This window comes from Sprattus sprattus (assembly GCF_963457725.1).
Source record: "Sprattus sprattus genome assembly, chromosome: 18".
Classification (NCBI taxonomy): domain Eukaryota; kingdom Metazoa; phylum Chordata; class Actinopteri; order Clupeiformes; family Clupeidae; genus Sprattus; species Sprattus sprattus.
Window position 1 is genome coordinate 16,326,395 of NC_137916.1, and position 22,187 is coordinate 16,348,581.

Genomic DNA, 22,187 nt, shown 5'->3' on the forward strand with positions numbered 1-22,187 from the left:
GTCACACCATAAACACCATCAACATAAGATGCAATAAGCTGTGTATGAATTTATTTGAGTTGCCAACAAATACTGACCCAGTCTGACCTTTCACAACCAATCAAACAAGAAAGGCTTGCATTTCATTTTAATGTTTTAGTCACATTTTAGTGTTTTAGTAATCATTTTGTAAAAATTCATATTAAATAACTGTGAGATACACTGAAGTCTGTATCAGCCATCTTTGATGACTGTAAAGATGATTCACTGTTGCACTGTTAAATAAAGTCACTTAACAATTCCTTTCTAGAGTCAGTAACCCATCAACTAGGCATGTGAGGTACAGCCCTAAATGGGTGATATCGCATGCATTATCCTGATAAACAACAATCTGTAGTGGACTATTTTGCCTGGGAAAACATCCTTGATAGAACAAGCTGAGGCCAGCATGTTCTTACATGTTCTGATTATTGTCCTTCCTCATGTCAATATGAGCGAAAGAGAACACACTATCCTATTACCTGCACTTTGACAGTTATTCAATACATCTTGTCTTCACACTAATCTCTTGTTCTTCTGATAGGTACAATGTAAAAACATCCACCATCTATCAGTTTCTGGAACCCACTGAGTAGACAGAGAAAATGTTAGATGAGTAGACTGAGAAAAAGGCGGATAACACAAAAACTTGGCATCATACAGCGATGACAAAGCCAGAGTGGCTGAAAATCATATGCAGTAGGACATATCTGTGCAGCTGGCATATCTGGTAACTATCACTCAAAGTAATATTTAATGTGATATGAGCCTTCATAACATACTTAAAACACCCACAAATATACAAAGAACACCTTCAACAATAGGACATACACACACAGTCTGACCACTTGGCCCTCAGTAGAAATAAAAACTTGTGAAATAGTAATATTTGGTCCTTTTTACTCCAACAAATATCATTGGGAACTGTCAGAAACAGAAACAGGACTTGAATTTCAAGGTAGTTGAAAGGAGTGTCCGAGAGAACTGAACGAGTGATTGGAGGACAGAAAAGAACTAGAGATGCATTTAGGCAAGAAGATGTGAATGTTATTGCGCTGCAGAAGCGGTCTGGTTTTGCACTTGTGAATTGTCAAATAGTTTCCTGTGAATTTGTGGGTCACGTGACATTTGTGACTTCCCTTCTATTTATCTTATATGTACGATCGGTGATTAAAATAGTGCATGTCATAGTAGAGGGTACTCAAATATCAAATACTCTCTGTTTGCTTACTCTCTCTCACTCTCTCTCATATACATACATACATACACACACACACACACACACACACCCAGACACACACACACACACACACACACATACTCAAATCTATGAGAAAACAGTTTTTTCCCAATCAAGACGGATCAGATTCGTTAGCACAGCCTTAGGGTCTGTTAGCTTCAGAAACCAAACCATACAGTAACCAGTGATTTAAACAGTCTCTCCCTATGCACGCGTGCACACACACACACACACACACACGCACACACACTGAGAGTTGCAAACACTCTTGCAATAAGCGGAGGGGAAGGACACAGGTTATATACACACAGCTCTGGAGTCCAATGTAGGAGCGTTTAATTTCTCCATTTCAAAGCTAGAGCAGGAATGAAAACACAAGATGAGAGAGACAGGGAGAGAAACTTTTGCAGAGTCTTAAATATTTAAGCCCTGGCTCAGAGATTGTGCACACCCACAGACCGAGTATGAGTGAAAGGCAGAAGTGTGTGTGTGTGTGTGTGTGTGTGTGTGTGTGTGTGTGTGTGTGTGTGTGTGTGTGTGTGTGTGTGTGTGTGTGTGTGTGTGTGTGTGTGTGTGTTTAGAGGGGTGGCGGTGGGGGCAAGAGAGAAAAAGGGAGGGAGATGGTTCCCATATGTGCATACAGACACCTGATATTCAGGCTGGTCGGTGAATCAACATTCTCTTGTGCAGTGACACAGATGTGCACACACACACACACACACACACACACACACACATATATATATATGTGAGCACACTGAAGAACTATTGGAAACAAGAAAGAGTGCTTTTATTTTTATTGTGCAAAATACATTTTCACAAATTTACCATCCTCTGGCCCCAGTCTGTAACCCCAGACTTTTCCTGTTTGCATTTGGGATTTTTTATTTCTTTCTTTCTTACATTCTTGCATACTTGCTTTGTCTTTTTTCATTTTTGTATTCTACCTAAACAGTTTATCCTGTGCTTGTGTACTTATCCTGGATCTTGAGTGTCCATGTAGCTGTGGAGTGTGTATGCATAGTGTGTGCAAGAAAAGGAATGATGTATGCATACACACACACACACACACACACATTCTCTAAGACTTGCTCCCTGTGATGCACTGAAAGGAATGCACACACAAACACACACACACACACCATGACAAACTGTGAAGGTTGTACTGCGTGTCAGCATGAATAGGTGTCACACACATGTTGAGTTAGAATGTGTTTATTTGGGCCATGGAACCTACTGTGCAATGGTGTGTAATGGAGGTGTGTAAACGCACACACACACACACACACACACACACACACACACATGAGCACACGTATGGCTCTTTCCCTCAGCTCCGTGGGTGAGCTGTGATGACCTCATCATCAAAGACCAGCATTTTGTCAGTCAGGACAGCCAGTCAGGTGAAAGGACAAGTGATTCCACTATTGTATGGATCAGTGAGAAGGTGAAAAGCAGATGTAGATGTGAGTAGTCTGGACAGTGAACAGTTTAACAATAAAATACATTAAGAAAGTCATCAAACTGAGCACAAAATGATATTCTATCTGAATGCCTTTAATCAGCTTCTCGCACAGGGTAGGGGCATTGTTGGACTATTTTATATGCAGTGCCTCAACTACCTAAGGAACTGTTCATTTAAGATTCTCATTGCTATATTGCTAATTTATAGATATTCTAATGGTTGTGTCTGTTTTTGTGTCATCTTGCAATTGAGTCTAGCTAGTTTAGTTAAGATAAATAAGGGTTCTACCTACGCCCTGGAGAGAGAGGAGTGTTTGCCAAGTGTATTAGTCATGGATAAAGGAGTTGAGGGATGGGAGAAATCTCTCAGTACCTTTCTTTAGTGACCGTCCCTACTCTTCCATAGTAATATAGCAGAGTGCCACTGGTCAGTTGTAGTCTTTCTCAAGAAGCATCATGTTACACTGGATAGATGGTATCTCAACATGACCTGGACCTAGACCTTAAATTGCATCAACTCTATCAGCTATTACATCTCTTCATTTATTCCATTAGTCTTTTCTTCAGGTCCTTAGTCCATATCCTCGTCAGCCTGCAGCTCTCCAACCTACCTCTCAAACACATATACCCACAGACAGACAGCCCCCCCCCCCCTCCACACATACACACACACACAGACAAACACAAGTACACACAAGTCACTTAACACTTTTAATGTGGGAGCTCCTTAGGCGTGTGTTTGGATGACTGTCGTGCCTAATTATTCTGATGTCATAAAAGAAAACTCATCGTGCCTCATACAGAGAGAACATTCTTTTTTTATCTGTTTTTGCGAAGGATGTTATCTGCGAGTTAGATATGTGCAGTCATGTATTTATGTCAAAATCTATGTGTTCATGTGTGTATTAGAGAGAGAGATTGAGAGAGAGAGAGAGAGAGAGAGAAAGACAGAGGGTGGGTTCGTGCGAGTGGATGAGTCCCAGGCATGTTTCCCCTTGGGAGTGGGCAGATAAGATTCCTTTGTGTTGAGATGGTGTGGATCTGAGCTGGAGGTTGCTGAGCTGCAGCCTCCTCCTCTGTGCGCACACAGCACACGGGTACAGTTCAGCTGGCCAGTCGAAGTGACTGAGGCGGTGACGGATGCACATTGGATGTTTTATGGGGACATTTTTTGGAATCCTTGCCCTACACTCTCAGTCGCCCGGGTCAGACCGGCTCAGTTTAGACACAGACATTAAGAAAGAGATGGAGAAGTTGATGAAGATAGTGAAATAAAGCTGCTTCCAGAGAACATTCTGACCCTTCTCCTGCTCATCGGGTTTTCGCCATGCTTTCTGGAGAAGCCGTCTTTCCTTCACCAACTTATCAATTTCAGTGTCGTGCTTCCTTTCTGCTTGGGGGTGTTCGGGGCATCTCTCCCGTTCTCTCCTGCCTTCTCTGCAGACAATGTTGCAGAGGAGGTTGACTTCAGTGGTTGTGCTGCCTGCTTTGGCCTGGTGGATTGGCTTCTCCCACCTGCTAAGCCATCTGAGCGTCTGCATACCCACTGAGCACCGCTTCTTCCTTTGTTCTCTCTTGACCTCCTCCTCCAGTTCTCCCCTTAGCCCCCCACTTCTTCTACCTGCTAACCGTGCACAACCTTATCAGCAATGGTGCTGCTGCTTCAGAAGGTCCCCCAACATATATGACATTTAGTAGCAGAGTCTGTCTAGTCCAAAAATGTTTAGCATCTTGACAGCACTTTGCTTATCCATTTTGGCACCCTATGTTTTAAGACACTGAGCCAAAGATGTCTAATGGTTGAGGATATGACTGGGCCAGCCAGTGTTGGGTAAGATAACCCATGGGACGCTCTGATTCTGTCGGACCAGAGACAGATTTAGTCATTTTGGTAATCGTGGGCAAGAGTGGGGCCCTCCTCAACACCTGTACACACCTTTTCTATTTGTATCAGTCTTTACAGTCAGTTCTACTCAAGGTTTACCAACACAACAGCATATTTAGGGGTTCTGTAAACCTCAATCCTTATTTAATGTCATTGGGGTGCTGTTGATATATTATGACCATGTAGTGTATTTTTACGTATACAGCCGCGGAAAAAATTAAGAGACCACTTCAAAATGATCAGTTTCTCTGGTTTTACTATTTATTGGTATGTGTTAAAGTAAAATGTACATTTTAGTTTTATTCTATAACCTACTGGCAACATTCCTACCAAATTTCAAATAAAAATATTGTCATTTAGATCATTTATTTGCAGAAAAATGACAATTGGTCAAAATAGCAAAAATGATGCAGTGTCTTCAGATCTCGAATAATGCAAAGAAAACAAGCTCATATTCATTTTTAAACTACACAATACTAATGCTTACACTTAGGAAGAGTTCAGAAATCAATATTTGGTGGAATAACCTTGATTTAAAATCACAACTTTCATGTGTCTTGGCATGCTCTCCACCAGTCTTTCACATTGCCGTTGGGTGACTTTATGCTACTCCTGGCGCAAGAATTCTAGCAGCTCGGCTTCTTTTCATGGCTTGTGACCATCCATCTTCCTCTTGATCACATTTCAGAGGTTTTTTATGGGATTCAGGTCTCGAAATTGGGCTGGCCATGACAGGGTCCTGATCTGGTGGTACTCCATCCACACCTTTACTGGCCTGGCTGTGTGGCATGGAGCATTGCCCTGCTGGAAAAAACACTTCTCAGAGTTGGGGAACATTGTCAGAGCAAAAGGAAGCAAGTTTTTCTTCCGGGACAACGTTGTACTTTGCCTGGCTGAGGTTTGTAAAAGACCATAAGGATTGAAAAAGCGGACTGGAGGTTCCTCTAAGTTCGTCTTCTCTGATGAGTCCGATTTCACAGTAGGTGCAAGACTCTGTGGCTTGTAGGCCTCTCCAGGTCTCCGTCTAACCATCAGACGACCATGTGTTGGGCAAAGCTGAAAATTGGACTCATCAGAGAAGACGAACTAGAAGACCCTCCAGTCCGCTTTTTTCAATCCTTATGGTCTTTTACAAACCTCAGCCAGGCAAAGTACAACGTTGTCCCGGAAGAAAAACTTGCTTACTTTACCTCTGACAATGTTCCCCAACTCTGAGAAATGTTTTTTCCAGCAGGGCAATGCTCCATGCCACACAGCCAGGCCAGTAAAGGTGTGGATGGAGTACCACCAGATCAGGACCCTGTCATGGCCAGCCCAATTTCGAGACCTGAATCCCATAAAAAACCTCTGAAATGTGATCAAGAGGAAGATGGATGGTCACAAGCCATGAAAAGAAGCCGAGCTGCTTGAATTCTTGCGCCAGGAGTAGCATAAAGTCACCCAACGGCAATGTGAAAGACTGGTGGAGAGCATGCCAAGACACATGAAAGTTGTGATTTTAAATCAAGGTTATTCCACCAAATATTGATTTCTGAACTCTTCCTAAGTGTAAGCATTAGTATTGTGTAGTTTAAAAATGAATATGAGCTTGTTTTCTTTGCATTATTCGAGATCTGAAGACACTGCATCATTTTTGCTATTTTGACCAATTGTCATTTTTCTGCAAATAAATGATCTAAATGACAATATTTGTATTTGAAATTTGGTAGGAATGTTGCCAGTAGGTTATAGAATAAAACAAAAATGTACATTTTACTTTAACACTTACCAATAAATAGTAAAACCAGAGAAACTGATAATTTTGAAGTGGTCTCTTAATTTTTTCCGCGGCTGTATATCTGCACATGTCTAAATCTGAACTTTGAAACCTCAGGTAGTTGCAACTTGCTTGCTTGACCAAATAGTAAAAGATTTTAAAACACTGTCCTGACTACTTCTAAAACTACAAATGTATATATTTGTACATCCTCTACTATTGAGGATCTCTTTTTGGCATTTCCTTTGGACAGGAAACTGAGTTATGGTCTGGGAGTGAGCTCAATTGTATTTTGAGGGTCATAATTGTTATGAATATCAATGCCAATATCAGTCTTCACATATCATGGTCATCAGATTTAGTACAGTAAATATATTACATATCGTTCCTTTAAGTCTGCCCATGTGTTGGCCCTAAAGACCCACCGGCCCACCGGGAAAGTGTCTGGGATGCCAGATGGCCAGTCCACCTCTGGCTTCACCTGCCGGATAAGAATGTGTCGTGTAATTGTTTGTCTGTGGGCAGTTTAGTCGTTCTGTTTAACATGTGCTAGAACAATGGTCTTAAAACATTTATTGGTAACATCCTACATTTATCCATCTGTTTTGGCAACACCGAAGTGCAGAAAACCGCCACTTTAGTTTGAGGATTCCTCTAGGTGAGGAGGAGTCTGGCAGTTAACCCAGCTTTCCTTCTGGAACAGTGGAGCTCTTCTAAGATGGCCTACTTACTTAAAAGTCGATATGCTGCAGCCATGATGATTGCACACCTGTCCCATACTTACTTAAGTCTAACACCTTAATATGTGCTGGTGAGTGTTAGTGGTTCTCTCTGTCTCTCTTTTTCTCATTGTGCGTGTGTGTGTGTGTGTCTGTCCGTGTGACTGAGTGAGTGAGTACCTTTAATAGTACTGCATTAAAGAAAGGTGCTCTGAGAGGATGGAGGCTCCTCTATCCTTCAGTGTGGGTGACTCGTTGTCTATCCATCTGTCAGCTCAGATCAGTCCAGACTGTCTCTGAGCGTGCAGGTACATGTATGAGGATGAGAGAGACGGAAAGAGAGAAACATCCTGTCACCAGTTTGTTTTATCTCCACATCATGTCTGTCACTGAAGGTAGACTGCTAGACGGCTGCTAGACACATTGTTGTGTGTGTTTGTGTTTGTCTTTGTGTGTGTGTGTGTGTGTGTGTGTGTGTGTGTGTGTGTGTGTGTGTGTGTGTGTGTGTGTGTGTGTGTGTGTGTGTGTGTGTGTGTGTGTGTGTGTGTGTGTGTGTGTGTGTGTGTGTGTGTGTGGCCGTGTGTGTGGCCGTGTGTGGGGGTCTGCGTGTGTACATCACCCTTTTGTAGCTGCAGTGGAGTGCTGTGACCATATTTCATTCTTTTTGCAAAATCTTCCATGTGAGTTTTTAAATGGAAATGGAAAAAGCGTGGTGAAATTGATGCTTATGTGTTGTGTTTGTGTCCTCAACAGAGTGTTTCAGGCCTTGGGAGTAACCGGGACTCACGCGTCCTGTGGGTAAGGGATGACTGCTTCCTGAGCACAGGGTTCAACCAGGTAAGTCCTCTGACCACCTGACCTGAAGGTCAGAAATGTTGCTGTTATGAGCTTGTGGAGATTCCATAGGGTGTGTGTGTGTCTGTCTGTGTGTTAGGGGTTGCATGAGTACATCATTTTAGATACTCTTTAGGTACTCTAGGGGGTATGGGGAGGTGTCTGGTATCAATTAGAAGACTGCAACTATAATGGTCTTAGCACATAGAGCAAAGCATAAAATGAATGATGTACAGTATGAAAATAACTCTCTGCCTTACCTTATGAAATGGTAAATTATGATACTGGTGATATATTAACGGTAGTTACCAACATTCTACAGAAGCTACCAAGATATAAATTCAGCAAAGGGTTTTTTGTTTTGTCTACGTACAGCAGCTGTTTTTGTAAATTTGGTGAAACCTGATCATCATTAGTAAATGTTAAGGTCTGGTATTTAGGAAACGCTTTTATCCAAAGCAACTTACAAAGGCTTCCTGCCTCTCTCTATGACTTGAAATTAGTCATATTTGCTTGTATCCATTATTTAGCAACATTCGCTTGTTTAGCCATGTTAGTGTAGTAACCTCCTCTATTGACTTTGAAGGAATCAGAAGTTAAGGTTCAGAGTTAATAATGAGTTAATGATAAACCTTAGTCAATAATTCAATGCATCTTATATCTAGTTGTAATTGTGCTTTTATTTGGACATGTAAGAATGTAAGCATTTCTGGTTAGAGAAAGAGATTGTCCTGAGGGAGGGAGTGAAAGTGTCAGCAAATGGCTCATAGACTTGTGTCTTTGAGGCCTCATGAATAGGGTGACACCCCTTGTTCTATGAGGGTTTTTAACTGCAATCTTTCAATCGATAATTTAGATGAGTCTCAGGTGAAGCTATGAGTGGAACTTGGAGCTCTGTCTCCCTTGGTTGGCCACCATTGTACAAGATTAAACCTGTTTCCTGAACTAATCGTATCTAAGACTGGGTCTCCAAATATATAAAAATTAATACTATCAACTTGATGGTTGAGAGTTTCTTGAGAAATTCGTCCACATCTCACAATTGCAGCATTTTTATTTTATCATAACGACCATCTGTTTCATCAATGAGTTTCCAAACGGTTGATTTTTGCTGTCACCATTCTTCCTCTTGTTTAGCAAAGGCTCTAACTAAAAACCTTGTGTGTGTGCGAGAGCTAGTGTAAAACCTGAGGTCCTTGAGAGGGAAAAGTACGAGGTGTCGACAATAATGTCACAAAGACAGACGAATTTGGAACTGAGATGTTTTACGTCTCTAGCGCCATCCAAAGCACTCTTACGCTCATCAACTCTTCTTCTCTGCTCTCAACTCTCTCCACAATCTGTCTCATCCCTGACTCCAAACACAGCAGTATGGGAAATGCAGTTAATACTAACAATGAACAATTTTTAGAAAAGGATGTAGCTGCTCAATCACTGGAATACTTGAGTAGTCTGTGCAAACCCCAGTGTTTGTCTTGCGTTGAGAATATAATATATGTATTTATATATATATATGTCACCCTATATATACAGTACTGTGCAAAAGTTTTAGGCAGGTGTGAAAAAATGCTATGAACTAAGAATGCTTTGAAAAATGTAAACAATAAATGTTTATTTTTTATCCATTTACATGGTAAGACTGAGCACAGCAACAAGACACAACGTAGTTATACTGCATCAGCAGGGTCTCTCCCAGACAAAGATTTCAAAGCAGACAGGGGTTTCAAAATGTGCAGTTCAAGCTCTTTTGAAGAAGACGTTGAGGATCGTAGACGCAGTGGTCAGCCAAGGAAACTTAATGCAGCTGATGAAAAACCCATCAAGCTTATTTACCTTCGAAATCGGAAGATTTCAAGCAGTGGCATCAGCTCAGAACTGGCAGAAACCAGTGGTACCCAGGTACAGACATTTACTGTCCGGGGAAGTCTGGCCAGAAGTGGTCTTCATGGAAGAGTTGCAGCGAAAAAGCTCTACCCCGACAAGGAAACAAGGCCAAGTGACTGAACTAAGCACGAAAACATAGAAACTGGGGTGCAGAAACATGGCAGAAGGTGCTCTGGACTGATGAGTCAAAATTAGAAATATTTGGCTGTAGAAGAAGACAGTTTGTTCGCCGAAGGGCTGGAGAGAGGTACAATAATGAGAGTCTGCAGGCAACAGTGAAGCATGGTAGAGGTTCCTTTCCAGTTTGGGGCTGCATTTCTGCAAGTGGAGTTGGAAATTTGGTCAGGATGAATGGAGTCTTCAATGCTGAGAAATACAGGCAGATACTAATCCATCATGCAATACCATCAGGGAGGCGTATGATTGGCACCAAATGTATTCTGCAGCAGGAACATAACCCCAAACATACAGCCAATGTCATTAACAACTATCTTCAGCTTAAAGAAGAACAGAAAGTCCTGCAAGTGATGGTATGACCCCCACAGAGCCCTGATCTCTACATCATCGAGTCTGTCTGGGTTTACATGAAGAGACAGCAGAATTTTAGGAAGCCTACATCCACAGAAGATCTGTGGTTAGTTCTCCAAGATGTTTGGAACAATTTACCAGCCGAGTTCCTTCAAAAACTCTGCGCAAGTGTATCTGGAAAATTGATGCTATTTTGAAGGCAAAGGGTGGTCACACCAAATTTTGATTTAATTTAGAATTTTCTTCTGTTCCTTCACTGCATTTTGTTAATATATGAAGAATTGATGAAAGTAAACTGTTAACACTTCCATTTTTGAAAGCATTCTTAGTTTACAGCATTTTTTCACACCTGCCTAAAACTTTTGCACAGTACTCTGTATATATATATATATATATATATATATATATATATATATATATATATATCAGGGACGTGCAGTCATAGGAGGCAGGGGAGGCAGAGCCTCACCTGTCATTTTGAAAAGTAAAAAAAAAATATATTAAAAAAAAATATTTTTTTTTTTGTATAATAATCATATATTTATGTATTATAAATATTCATACTTCTCTAGTTATCTGTGTTACGAGTGTCATTTCTGCATGATTCCGATCATTTCGAGCATTTTTATTATCAAAATCGCTGAATTTGAGCATTTCCGGTTCCCAGTGATCAGCCAATGAACATTGGACGTGCGGTCAAGGGAGGCAGATGCATTGCAGTCTATGGGCAGGGTAGGCAGTGCCTCCCCTAGGATTGCGAAATCACTCCAAACTGGGTGTTACGCATGCGTGCGCAAGCGTAGAACCTTTTGAGTTGAGCTGAAAACGCATTGAAAAATATTACAAGGGAGGCACGCACTACCACGGATTCAAGAAGGGTGGCGAGCGAGAGGGCACTTGTTGGGTATATAGTCTGACGTTGGATTTTCTTCTTCACTTCTCTACTTGAGTTTGACAGCGAAAATGGAAGATTGCTTTGCTAACCTGAGGCATGTTGAATTAACTAAGAACGTTTAAGTATTTTAAGTTAACACAGTAGTATTACACATTTGCATTGGAGTATTTCACGTTTCCCAACGGGACTACATATTCATGCGCAACACGAACCTAAAGAAGCTAAAGGCTGTTGATGCAGGAAAGTTGCCTTGAAGTTGTGAGCAGACTAGGTAGGTGCTAATCCTGAGCTAAACTAGCCACTGACTGCATTCACTCAAGAAGAAGACAACGGATTTCCATTGATCTATACTGATAATCGTGAGTGGATTAATTTTGTTTCACCTCAAACTGACGGTTATGAGCTCCAACGAAAGTGCACCAACTTTAAATTATACTGGCCAGTAGAACATTTTGGTATTGTGTGCTATGTATGCGGTGTTTAACTGTTTACATGTTAATATGTTGTGTAAATAAATATGGAATTGTTTTTTCGAAGCTGTCCGAGTTGGTTAAATGGTCATTTAAATTAGCATCCCACCACCGTAGTTATATTTTCTCCAGACAAAATGAAATGAGCCATATCATTGGTGGGAGGGCTACATACACTAGCTTGCAACCATTAATATCTTATTAATAACTCATCATAATACAATAAAAAAACAATCGTTTGAAAATAATGGTATTAGACAATAAAACAACGTTTTTTCAGTTCTGATCAGATGACAATTTTAAAACCATAGACATATATACATGTATATATACATTATATATATAGTTTAAACTAGAGCTCAAAATGACGTAATCACTTCCGGTTTCTGTGCCTCACCAGCTCCGAACCTCACTGCACGTCCCTGATATATATATATATATACAGTCATGGACGAAAATGTTGGCACCCCTGCACTTCTGTCAGATAATGCACCACTACTCCCAGAAAAGTGTTGCAATTACAAATGTTTTTGTATTCACATGTTTATTTACTTAGTTTGCATCGGAACAACACAAAAAATCTGACAAATAATGCCAAATCTGACTTTATTACACATAAAACTCAAAAATGGGCCGGACAAAATTATTGGCACCCTTAAGAAATAATTGTATTTGAAGCATGTAATGCTCCTTTAATCTTTATTTAAACTCACCTGTGGCGAGCCACAGATGCTGGTAATATAGAAATCACATTTGCAACCAGTTAAAATGGAGCAAAGTTGACTCAACCTTTGTGTTGTGTGTCTGTGTATACCGCGCTGAGCATGGGGAAAAGAAAGAAGAGCAAAGAATTGTCTGAGGACTTGAGAACCAAAATTGTAGAAAAGCATGGACAATCTCAAGGCTACAAGTCCATCTCCAGAGATCTTAATGTTCCTGTGTCCACTGTGCGCAGTGTCATCAACAAGTTTACAGCCCATGGCATTGTAGATAACCTCCCTGGATGTGGAAGGAAGAGAAAAACTTCAAAAAGTACCCAGAAATGGTTAAGAAAAAGCACTGGAGAGTTCTGAAGTGTCCGAGATGAGTCCAGATCTTAATCCCATAGCACAACTGGGGCATGATCTCAAATCAGTAGTTGGGAGAGGGCACCCTTCAAATGTGAGAGACCTGGAGCAGTTGGCAAAAGAAGAGTGGTCCGAAATTCCAGTAGAGAGGTGTAAGACACCTCATTAATGGTTACAGGAAGCAATTGATTTCAGATATTTGTATTTCTTTATTTTTAAGGGTGTTCTACTTATTATAAAGTTGAGGGTGCCAATAATTTTGTCCGGCCCTTTTTTGAGTTTTAGGTGGAATAAAGTCAGATTTGGCATTATTTCTCTGATTTTTTGTGTTTTTCCAATGCAAACTAAGTAAATAAACATGTGAATACAAAAACATTTGTAATTGCAACACTTTTCTGGGAGTAGTGGTGCATTATCTGACAGAAGTGCAGGGGTGCCAACATTTTCGTCCATGACTGTAAATATATATGTTTGAATATCATTTCTGCATTTTGTGTGTGTGTGTGTGTGTGTGTGTGTGTGTGTGTGTGTGTGTGTGTGTGTGTGTGTGTGTGTGTGTGTGTGTGTGTGTGTGTGTGTGTGTGTGTGTGTGTGTGTGTGTGTGTGTGTGTGTGTGTGTGTGTGTGTGTGTGTGTGTGTGTAGGTTCGGCAGCAGGAGGTGAGACTGTGGGACAGCAGAAAGCTGAGTTCCTCTCTGAGTTCTGTGTCCTTGGCCACCTCCACAGGGTAAGTCCACAAACAACAACCGTCTTCTGTGTGAGCGTGTGTTTTTGTTGGGCGCAGTGAGTCTTGGTGCACGCATGTCTCTGACCTGTCTGTGTGAGGTCATACTTCAGTCATTTACTCATATGTGCTGGCAGGAGAATGAGCAATATCCCTGTGTTTTGACAGTTGAAGGTGTGTGCATTGTGTGTGTGTGTGTGTGTGTGTGTGTGTGTGTGTGTGTGAGAGAGAGGGAGAGATTTATGCATGTTCAGATCCGTCCTCTCCAGTGTGAAGGCCCCTAACAAGACACTCTACATTCCAGGCATATCATTGTTCTGATGCATTCACACCCACTAACACACGCGTACACACTTACATACATCTGTGTAGCTAAACCTCACTCCTGTTGTCAGCGGCAATGACTTTAAACACAAACAGCAAGTTGTGCAGGTGGCTCTGCTCTTTAGAACAGGGGCTATGTTTGTGTGTGGGTTTGAGTGTGTGTGGACATACTATGGATTTGTTTTGTGCTATTTGGTAACGAACACTGTCCCGCTCATAAATACTCTCTCTTTCTCTCTCTCTCGCTCTCTTCCCCTGTCTCTTTCTCTCATCCACATCCACATTCCCCCCCGCCACACACATACACACACACACACACCCTCACACTCAAACACATTGAGTAAACATTGACATTCCCCATCACAGAATCACACCTAAGTTTTAAAGTTGGTAACAAGTAAAGAGCAAATGATCAAGTTGGTGTCTGTATATGTGTGTATATATATATATACGTGTGCGTTTGTGGGAGTGGATGGATGGGTGGGTGGCTGTGTGTGTGTGTGTGTGTGTTTGTGTGTGTGTGTGTGTATGTGTTTGTGTGTGTGTGTGTGTGTGTGAGAGAGAGAGATAGAGAGAGAGAGATTGTGTGTGGGTGCAAGTGTTTGTGTCAGCTTGCCTGTGAAGAATGTGGCAAAGAGCTGCCTCTCTTCACTCATCTGGTGACAGGCTGTCTGGCATCCTCTGGCCAGTGTCAAGAACACACATATACTCACTTATACACAAACACACACTTATACTCCACACACAGACACACACTATTTATACACACAGACATACACTTACCCACATTCACACACACACACACACACCATCACCTCAATAGCAATGTGCCATAGGCCAAGAGGAACCATGTTACATACTTTCAACTTACTTTTTAGCTCTGCAATATGTGTGTGTGTACTCTCAGCATGTGAAACTTTCTGTGTTGAAGTCATTTGAATAAAAATTACTATTTCCACATTGCTAGTCTTACACCGCACACACAGACACCCAAATCGAACAAGAAAGCTTGTAGTCTGGAAACCAAAGGTGATGTTCCTGACCTACTTTCATTGGATCAGAAAAAATGCACTGAGCAGGTCCCCTACTAAAAAAGCGAGGGGCATACGAGCTCTCAGGCATTTCTGTGAGTGCCATAACTGTGCTGACTAATGGGCCCACAGAGATATAGGGTTTTTAGGGTGCGCTTCCCCAGCCTCCTCTGCTGATGTCTATCTTGCGAGTACTTGGCTGTATATATTGTCCTTCTCTCAACTTACTGAAGGCCTATTGTCCAGTCAGCGGGTCTCCCATGCATGTCTCTCGGGCTCGCATGACCAGTTACTACATGAGTTACTACACGAAGCAAGATTGAGAACGGCAACTTTAAACATAATTGAGGATTTTTGGGGGGAAAACCCCCACGTTGGATGCAGTTTTACTGGTGTATAAGATTTCGTGTCTCTACGAAATGTATATTATTTTAGTCAATGGTTGCAGAAGTATTCAGATCCTTTACATAAATGTACCAATGCAGCAATGTGAAAATACTCCATTACGGGAGAGGAAAAAAAACAAGTTCTGATACTCAAATCTGTTTTCAATTTTGACTTTATCTCTAATCTTTTGGTGAGATATTGGACAATTTGGAAATGTATTCAAATGACACCATTTGAGAAATTTAGAGTGGAAAAAATCACTATATGGTGGAGCTGTTAACATCTCATAGACAACACTTGGCTTAATTTTCAACAATGTGTTGTATTTGAACAGTTTGTTAGACTATCTATTGTGTAAAAGTACAACTTTTCCATTGTTTAAAAGAAAGTTCATCATTTCCCATTTAAATACGCCTGCCACTGAAGGTGCTTTGTGATTGAGAAGGCAGTGTAGCGTGTGTGTGAGGTGGAGTAGATCATTGTCTGTTTGTGGGTGAATGTGTGTGTATTTGAGCGTGTGTGAATAAGGGTGGTGTGTGTTTTTGAGAGGGAGTCAGTGAGAAATGGACAGGGCTGGATCTGTTTTTTTTTTTGACTGCCTGGTTGTGTTTTCCTTTCTGAGGTTGAATCGTTCATGGAACAACCATCCGGTGTAATTGGTCCAAACCCCTTTAATCAAGTGGATTGCCCTTCACTAATAACACACACACTCTCTCTCACACACACACACACACACACACACACACACACACACACACACACAAACACTTCCCTATTCCGCTCTGCCACAAAATAAAATCCAGATGATGGCTCCTGCAGGGATTAGGGGCAGCTGGCTTTTGTGTTGGCCATTAGAGGTGGAAAAGGGAGAAGAAGGATGGGGGAGAGACAGGAAAAAAGAAAAGAGGGAGAGAGAGAGAGAGAGAGAGAGAGAGAGAGAGAGAGAGAGAGAGAGAGAGAGAGAGAGAGAAGGGGGCAGGGAGAGGAAGGGAGAAAGAAAAAGTGAGAGTGGGAAGTGTGCAGTTGCAGTGTTTGCATTAGGCGTGTGTTGGGCCAGCCGTACAGTAGGCCTTCTCTTCTACATGCTGGTGCAGCTGGTCTCTGAGGGCTGACTGTGTTTGAAGCCCAACCCCTGAGGAAGGCTCTGCAGCGCTGCGGTCGCCCCTGGATGCAGGGCCACGCTCTCAGGTCACATTCCACGTAGCCCTCTGGAGCAACTGCAGCCTCTCCTGCAGCCTTGCTCTCTTTCTTCACCCCTCTGCTCTCCCTTGCTTCGCTCAACAGTTGAAGTGTGGTGGCAGGAATCTGTTAGGTCTTAGGGATACTCCTACGGACATGACTACGTTTAGGTCTGACCAAAATGTTGTGTCCGCACCGAATTGTGCTCATTGACTGTGCTTCAGAAGATGCTTTTAAAAGCACAACTGGTGTAACTGGTGTAATTGGTCCAAACCCCTTTAATCAAGTGGATTGCCCTTCACTTATAACACACACACTCTCTCTCACACACACACACAGATACACACTTCCCCTGAGCAAAAAACTACTGGAAAACCCACTGATAAAATCAGGGTTTTGTTTAGTTCATTTTTCAGCAAATCATAGTTGATTAAATGATCAGCATTGGGTTTTTTAAGGGTAGGTAGCTATCGCTATTTAGAGAAAACTATAGACCTAAAACAACAGTCTTTACTGTAGATTCACACAACGTAGAGATATTATTTCAGATTGAGTGATTGAGCTTGTGTGCTGAGAGACACACAAAACTGGTATAGTAATATACAGATGCACATTTACACATCTGTGCCGCGTAAACGCATGTTTTAAAGTTTACATAAGCCCTTTTTGTTTCATGCTTTTCGTGTATGTTAACAGGCTGTGCTGGAGAAATAAGGCATAAAGGGCAGGGGCTACATACAACACACAAACACAAACATGTTCCCAAACCTGAACAACCTCTGAGAAATGGACCTGACTTCCAGACTTCCCAGACGCTTGTGTCTTGACCTCATGAGCTCTCCCTTCAATCCCCTCCATGGGAGTGAGTAGCTGGAGTTCACTGGCTGGAGAGGAAGCTGCAGTGCCTGAGGCCTCAGGCAGCCTCTCTCTGTAAAACAGATATTGAGATATTTGACAGCTGGCAGGGAATGTGGCGCAAGTCTCCCAGGTTTTGATTTCATCCCACAGGTATGTGCTCTGGGATAAAGCTCCTTTTGTACGCCCTCCTCCTCCTCATCAGAAAAAGATCTCCCCCATCTCATCACCACTCTTACTGTCCACAGCACCATTTTTGCATGGTCGGTGTGGTTTCAATTATTATTACTCACCAGCTGCTTATTATTGTGAAATGTATCAGTCAAAATATTTCCAGTTGGCTTGGATTAGTAGAGGCAGAAATGACCATCACGGTTATGTGTTTGACTGGGTGTCTATTTCATGTGTTACTGTAATGTCATACGTCTTCCTGAATGGCTAACTTTATCTTCTGGTGTGTGAATGTCAGTATAGAATCACTTCTTGCACATCCATCATAGTGTACATGCCACTCAACAGACACAGTGCTAGAGCGTAGTTGTGATGAGTGGTTATGTCAGGAGCAAGTTTCCAGGAAGTGTTTCACTGCTGTGCATCTGAATGAAAGAGAAAACAAAGGGAAGGGGAGGGGGTGGGGGGGTCAGTTTCCTATTGTCTGTTTTTCCCTGCAGTAACACATCGATTATGTGCCATAAAATAAATATTAATGAGGACATTGTTCTTACAGTCATGTGTAACAGTCTCTGCAGCATAATAAACATATTGCCATCTGAAGTTTCACAGCCAGCCTCAGTCTGCATTCAGTCAGAGCAGAGGTTGACAGGCGTTCTGAGAGTCCGGGTGTGGGCCTCCAGGCTGTCGGTCAAAAGATGAATGAGCATCAGTGATCGGCAAGGCACTGGCAAATGTTTGATTAGTTAGTTTTACATACTGGAGCTTCAGTTGGGATTCTCTCAGTCAAATGAGATGCCAATGCAACTGCACTCCAAGAACTTGCCTTATTCTCGAAAGCTCCCTCAAACCCCACTGCAGTTGAGTGTTAAATCAGACATTATACTGATGTGTAGATGTCGCCCAACCAAGAAGAAAGGCTACATGCCAACCAGCACCAAATCATCCGATCGTCAGATTGGTATCCTGTAGTAGAGGATACACACCTTTATGAAAGACTGCAGTCTTTCCCTGTGAGGATTGTCTATAGGACATGACCAATTCAACACTCTGCAAGGCTTGCTATTGTATCAGTTTGTCAGTATTTGGAATTCTGGAATAGCTTGTGTAAAGACAGTATGTGTTTTGGCATATTTGTCAGTGTTTGACAGCTGTCAGCAACACGGTATAAATTATTCAGTTTACACTGTGTGCATGGACAATTTTCTGTGTCACCTCTTTCACACTGATCAAATGGTGCCATTTGTTAACACGGTGACTGTTGCAGTGAGTTTTGTGTTTCAACATTTGGCAAACATAAAATGAAATGGTCATAAAATAAAATGGTCCCTAGAGGCAAGGCTTTGAACCGGTTCACGGAACGAAAACGAAAACCAGAAACTTTTGATGTTTTGATAGGAACAGAAACGAAACCAGAAACTTAAAAAAAAATTATGTTCCGGATCAGAACCGTTTACCTAAAATAATGGTAACCGGTTAATAACGTTATTTTTTCGTTCTTTCACAAGATTCCTAAATGCAATATGATTGGTGATGTTCACTTCCAGTCGTTCACTTAGATAGATAATCTTGCCGCGCGCCGTCAGCTAGTAGCCTTATCAGATCAAATCTATGCAAGCTGTAGCCACCAGTCTCTCAAACTCGATCTTAAGAAGAGGTAAATATTGTACCAAGTATCTCACACATGTTTGTTTTTACATAGGAATTCTATCTTTTAAGATAGTTTACGATTTTCCAATGCATTGTTGTAAAAATCTGCAGGGTCAAGTTAATGAAATGATAGCTAAGTTGGACAGTTAGCATTGGCAGTAGACTACCTGTCTATTGCCCAGCAGAACCTACCCTAGTTTGTTAAGTCTTTATTTAAAACGTAGGCTAATACGGTAGTTCTCATATTTGGCATTTTAACTTTTTTGTTCAGATGGGAAGACATTGCGAGAATCCTATGCGGCAGCATTATTCATTTGACCCCGCGATTAACAAATCCAAATGCAACATTGAGGGATGTACAGTATGTAGATACCATTGTAGTTTTGTAATATTTGTATCGTCTCTGTTGACAAAAATGCACTGATTGGGCCCTGAGGAGGTTTGGCCAAATGCTGTTATATTTTGTTTGCCCAATAAACAACATAGCATAACTTTTCCTTGTCTTAACTCATGTATAATACTTACAAAATGTCAGAATTACAGTTATGCCGCTTACATAATGTAGCCTATAGTGCTTTTTTAATGTTTAATGACAGGATAGAGACATTGAAGATTATCTTAAAGTCCTAATGATCAGCCTACTTATTTGTATGTCCCGCAGCTGACATGGAACGCTATTAACCGGTTCAGGAACTTTATTTTTTTGTTCTAACCGGTTCAGGAACGTCAATTTTAGGATTGAAACGAAAACCGGAAACGTTAAAATACTGTTTCTGTTCGGAACGAACCAATTGGGAAAAAATTCTGGTTCTAAGCCCTGCCTAGAGGGGACAAAGGAAGAACTAGGTGACTCAAATTCAGTCAGTATATGACAAAGGGACAATACAGTGTCCTGTTTGATGTGCTGTGGACTGTAGTTACAGGTCTCTCACCTTTCATATTGTCCAAAATGGTGTACTTACTACCCAAAATTCTCAGGACAAAGAACTCTGCTAGCGTAGTCTCATGGTTAGTGACAGTTCAGTCACTTTTCCACACTTTGTCACACTGAATGCAAGACTGCATTATTTTGGGGCTTACTTTGGATCTTCTTTGTTATAATTATCCTTTTTATTTTTTGGGATGCCACCATCGAAGCAAAACAAAACAATACCTAACTGATTAAACTGCCACAGGCAAAATGCCATCAGGTAGAGAGATGCAGAGTGAACCTCTGGTTAGAAGAGTTCTGTTTGGACTTGCCCAACTGTCATATTATAGCAAGGCTGACTTGCACAATAACATCATACAGGGTAATTTTGTTGGGTTTACAGATGGGAGTCCCTAGCAAATGTTTTGCTTCAGCAACCCTCTCGACAATACTCTGGCTTGCTCCCCTCTAGCTTAGGGTACCTCTACACCATAACATAGCATTCACACACACACACACATACACACCCTCTCTCTTTCTCTCTATGCATGTTTCCCGTTTCCTGTCACTTCCTGGCTTTCTCTCTATCCCTACTACTGTGTCTTTCAACCGTGTAATGAGTAATTTTGAAACCCCAGGGCTAATCGACACAGACCACGCCTGCTGGCCACAGTGTGCTGCAGGTGTTTCGTGTATGTGTGCAGTGAAATGCCAGGAGTCGTGCTGGAATCACTGAAGGGTTTATTGTGTGCGTGTGTGTGTGTGTGTGTGTGTGTGTGTGTGTGTGTGTGTGTGTGTGTGTGTGTGTGTGTGTGTGTGTGTGTGTGTGTGTGTGTGTGTGTGTGTGTGTGTGTGTGTGTGTGTGTGTGTGTGTGTGTGTCAGCGTTCTGGGTTGGTATTTTAGAGGTCAGGAGAGAAAAATCAGGAAAAAGAACAACATTGTTCATCTGCCTGGTTTCTGTGGTAGTGTTATGAAAACAGCCTTGCACCTGTCTATAGGTCAGAGAGGTTCTCGCCAGATTAATATAGTGTGTGTGTGTGTGTGTGTGTGTGTGTGTGTGTGTGTGTGTGTGTGTGCGTGCGCCTGTGTGTGTGTGCCTGTTAATGAAGGACAGGAATACAAATCATTTATTTTTTAATAAAGAAGTCTGTGTGAAAGACAACTATAGTGGCAGCTAATACCTTGTATGTATTCATAGTCATATTTATTCTTCCGCTATACAAGTGAAGTGCTTTCAAGTTTGAGGCATTTTGTTATTCAACTTTAATATATATTCAGTTACAAGTTATCCAGATAGTAACAAGATAGTGGTACAGTCATTGTTTTTCTTGAGACTTGATTGACTATGAACGAAAGATATATAGTGGAATTATGACTGCATCATAGTATATGAGTTGGGAATGAATGGTGTGTTGTAGTACACAGTACTAAAGCTCATACAGCAGACTGAAGCTGAGCAGAGAAGAATGATGAATGCACCCCTCAGGCATTTATCATACACACACACACACACACACACACATACACACATACAGACACATAGATACACACTCTTTTAAACCAACAATTGTACACATTCATAAACTTCTACAAACAGAGAGAGAGAGAGAGACAAGCATGGCTATACACTCCTCACTGTGCTTGCTCTTCCGGTGAGAAGGACTCCGTTCTCAGTCTGCTCAGGCAGTGTGACTGTGACTCACGTAGGGCACAGGTGTCCCTAAGAGTGCCGATGGACCATGAGGACGGCACACACACATACACAAATGCATACGCAAACCTGCTCAGGGCATCCTGGACAAACCACATTCCTACATTGTGAGGAGATGTTTCGACACATCCCCCACAGCAAAAATACATACACATACACCCACAGCACACACACACACACACACACCCACCCACACACAGCACCCACACACACATACACACACACACACACACACACACACACACACACACACACACACACACACACACACACACACACACACACACACACAGACTCGCACTCAAAGACTGTTTTGCAGAGCTGCAGGTAACGGCATGTGTGTAGAGTGACAATCACTCGTGTCAAATGGGTCCGAGCGTTCCTCTATGCTCATGGTTCCCTTGTGCGTCATCTCATAGCAGTAACAATCTTTCTGAAAGGGGGCATCTCAAATCTTATTAAGAGTGTGTGTGTGTGTAGACAAT

The 22,187-nt window shown here is 41.8% G+C and overlaps 1 protein-coding gene across 1 annotated transcript in view; it reads left to right on the plus strand.

The window, feature by feature from the left end:
• The window catches only part of coro7 (coronin 7), an 86,671-nt gene that overhangs the window by 30,056 nt on the left and 34,428 nt on the right, over nucleotides 1-22,187 (plus strand). Inside the window, exons 8-9 of the mRNA XM_080855856.1 lie at nucleotides 7,836-7,919; nucleotides 13,404-13,486. Of these exons, the coding sequence (XP_080711982.1) occupies nucleotides 7,836-7,919; nucleotides 13,404-13,486 (167 nt within the window). The remainder of the gene's footprint in view (nucleotides 1-7,835; nucleotides 7,920-13,403; nucleotides 13,487-22,187) is intronic.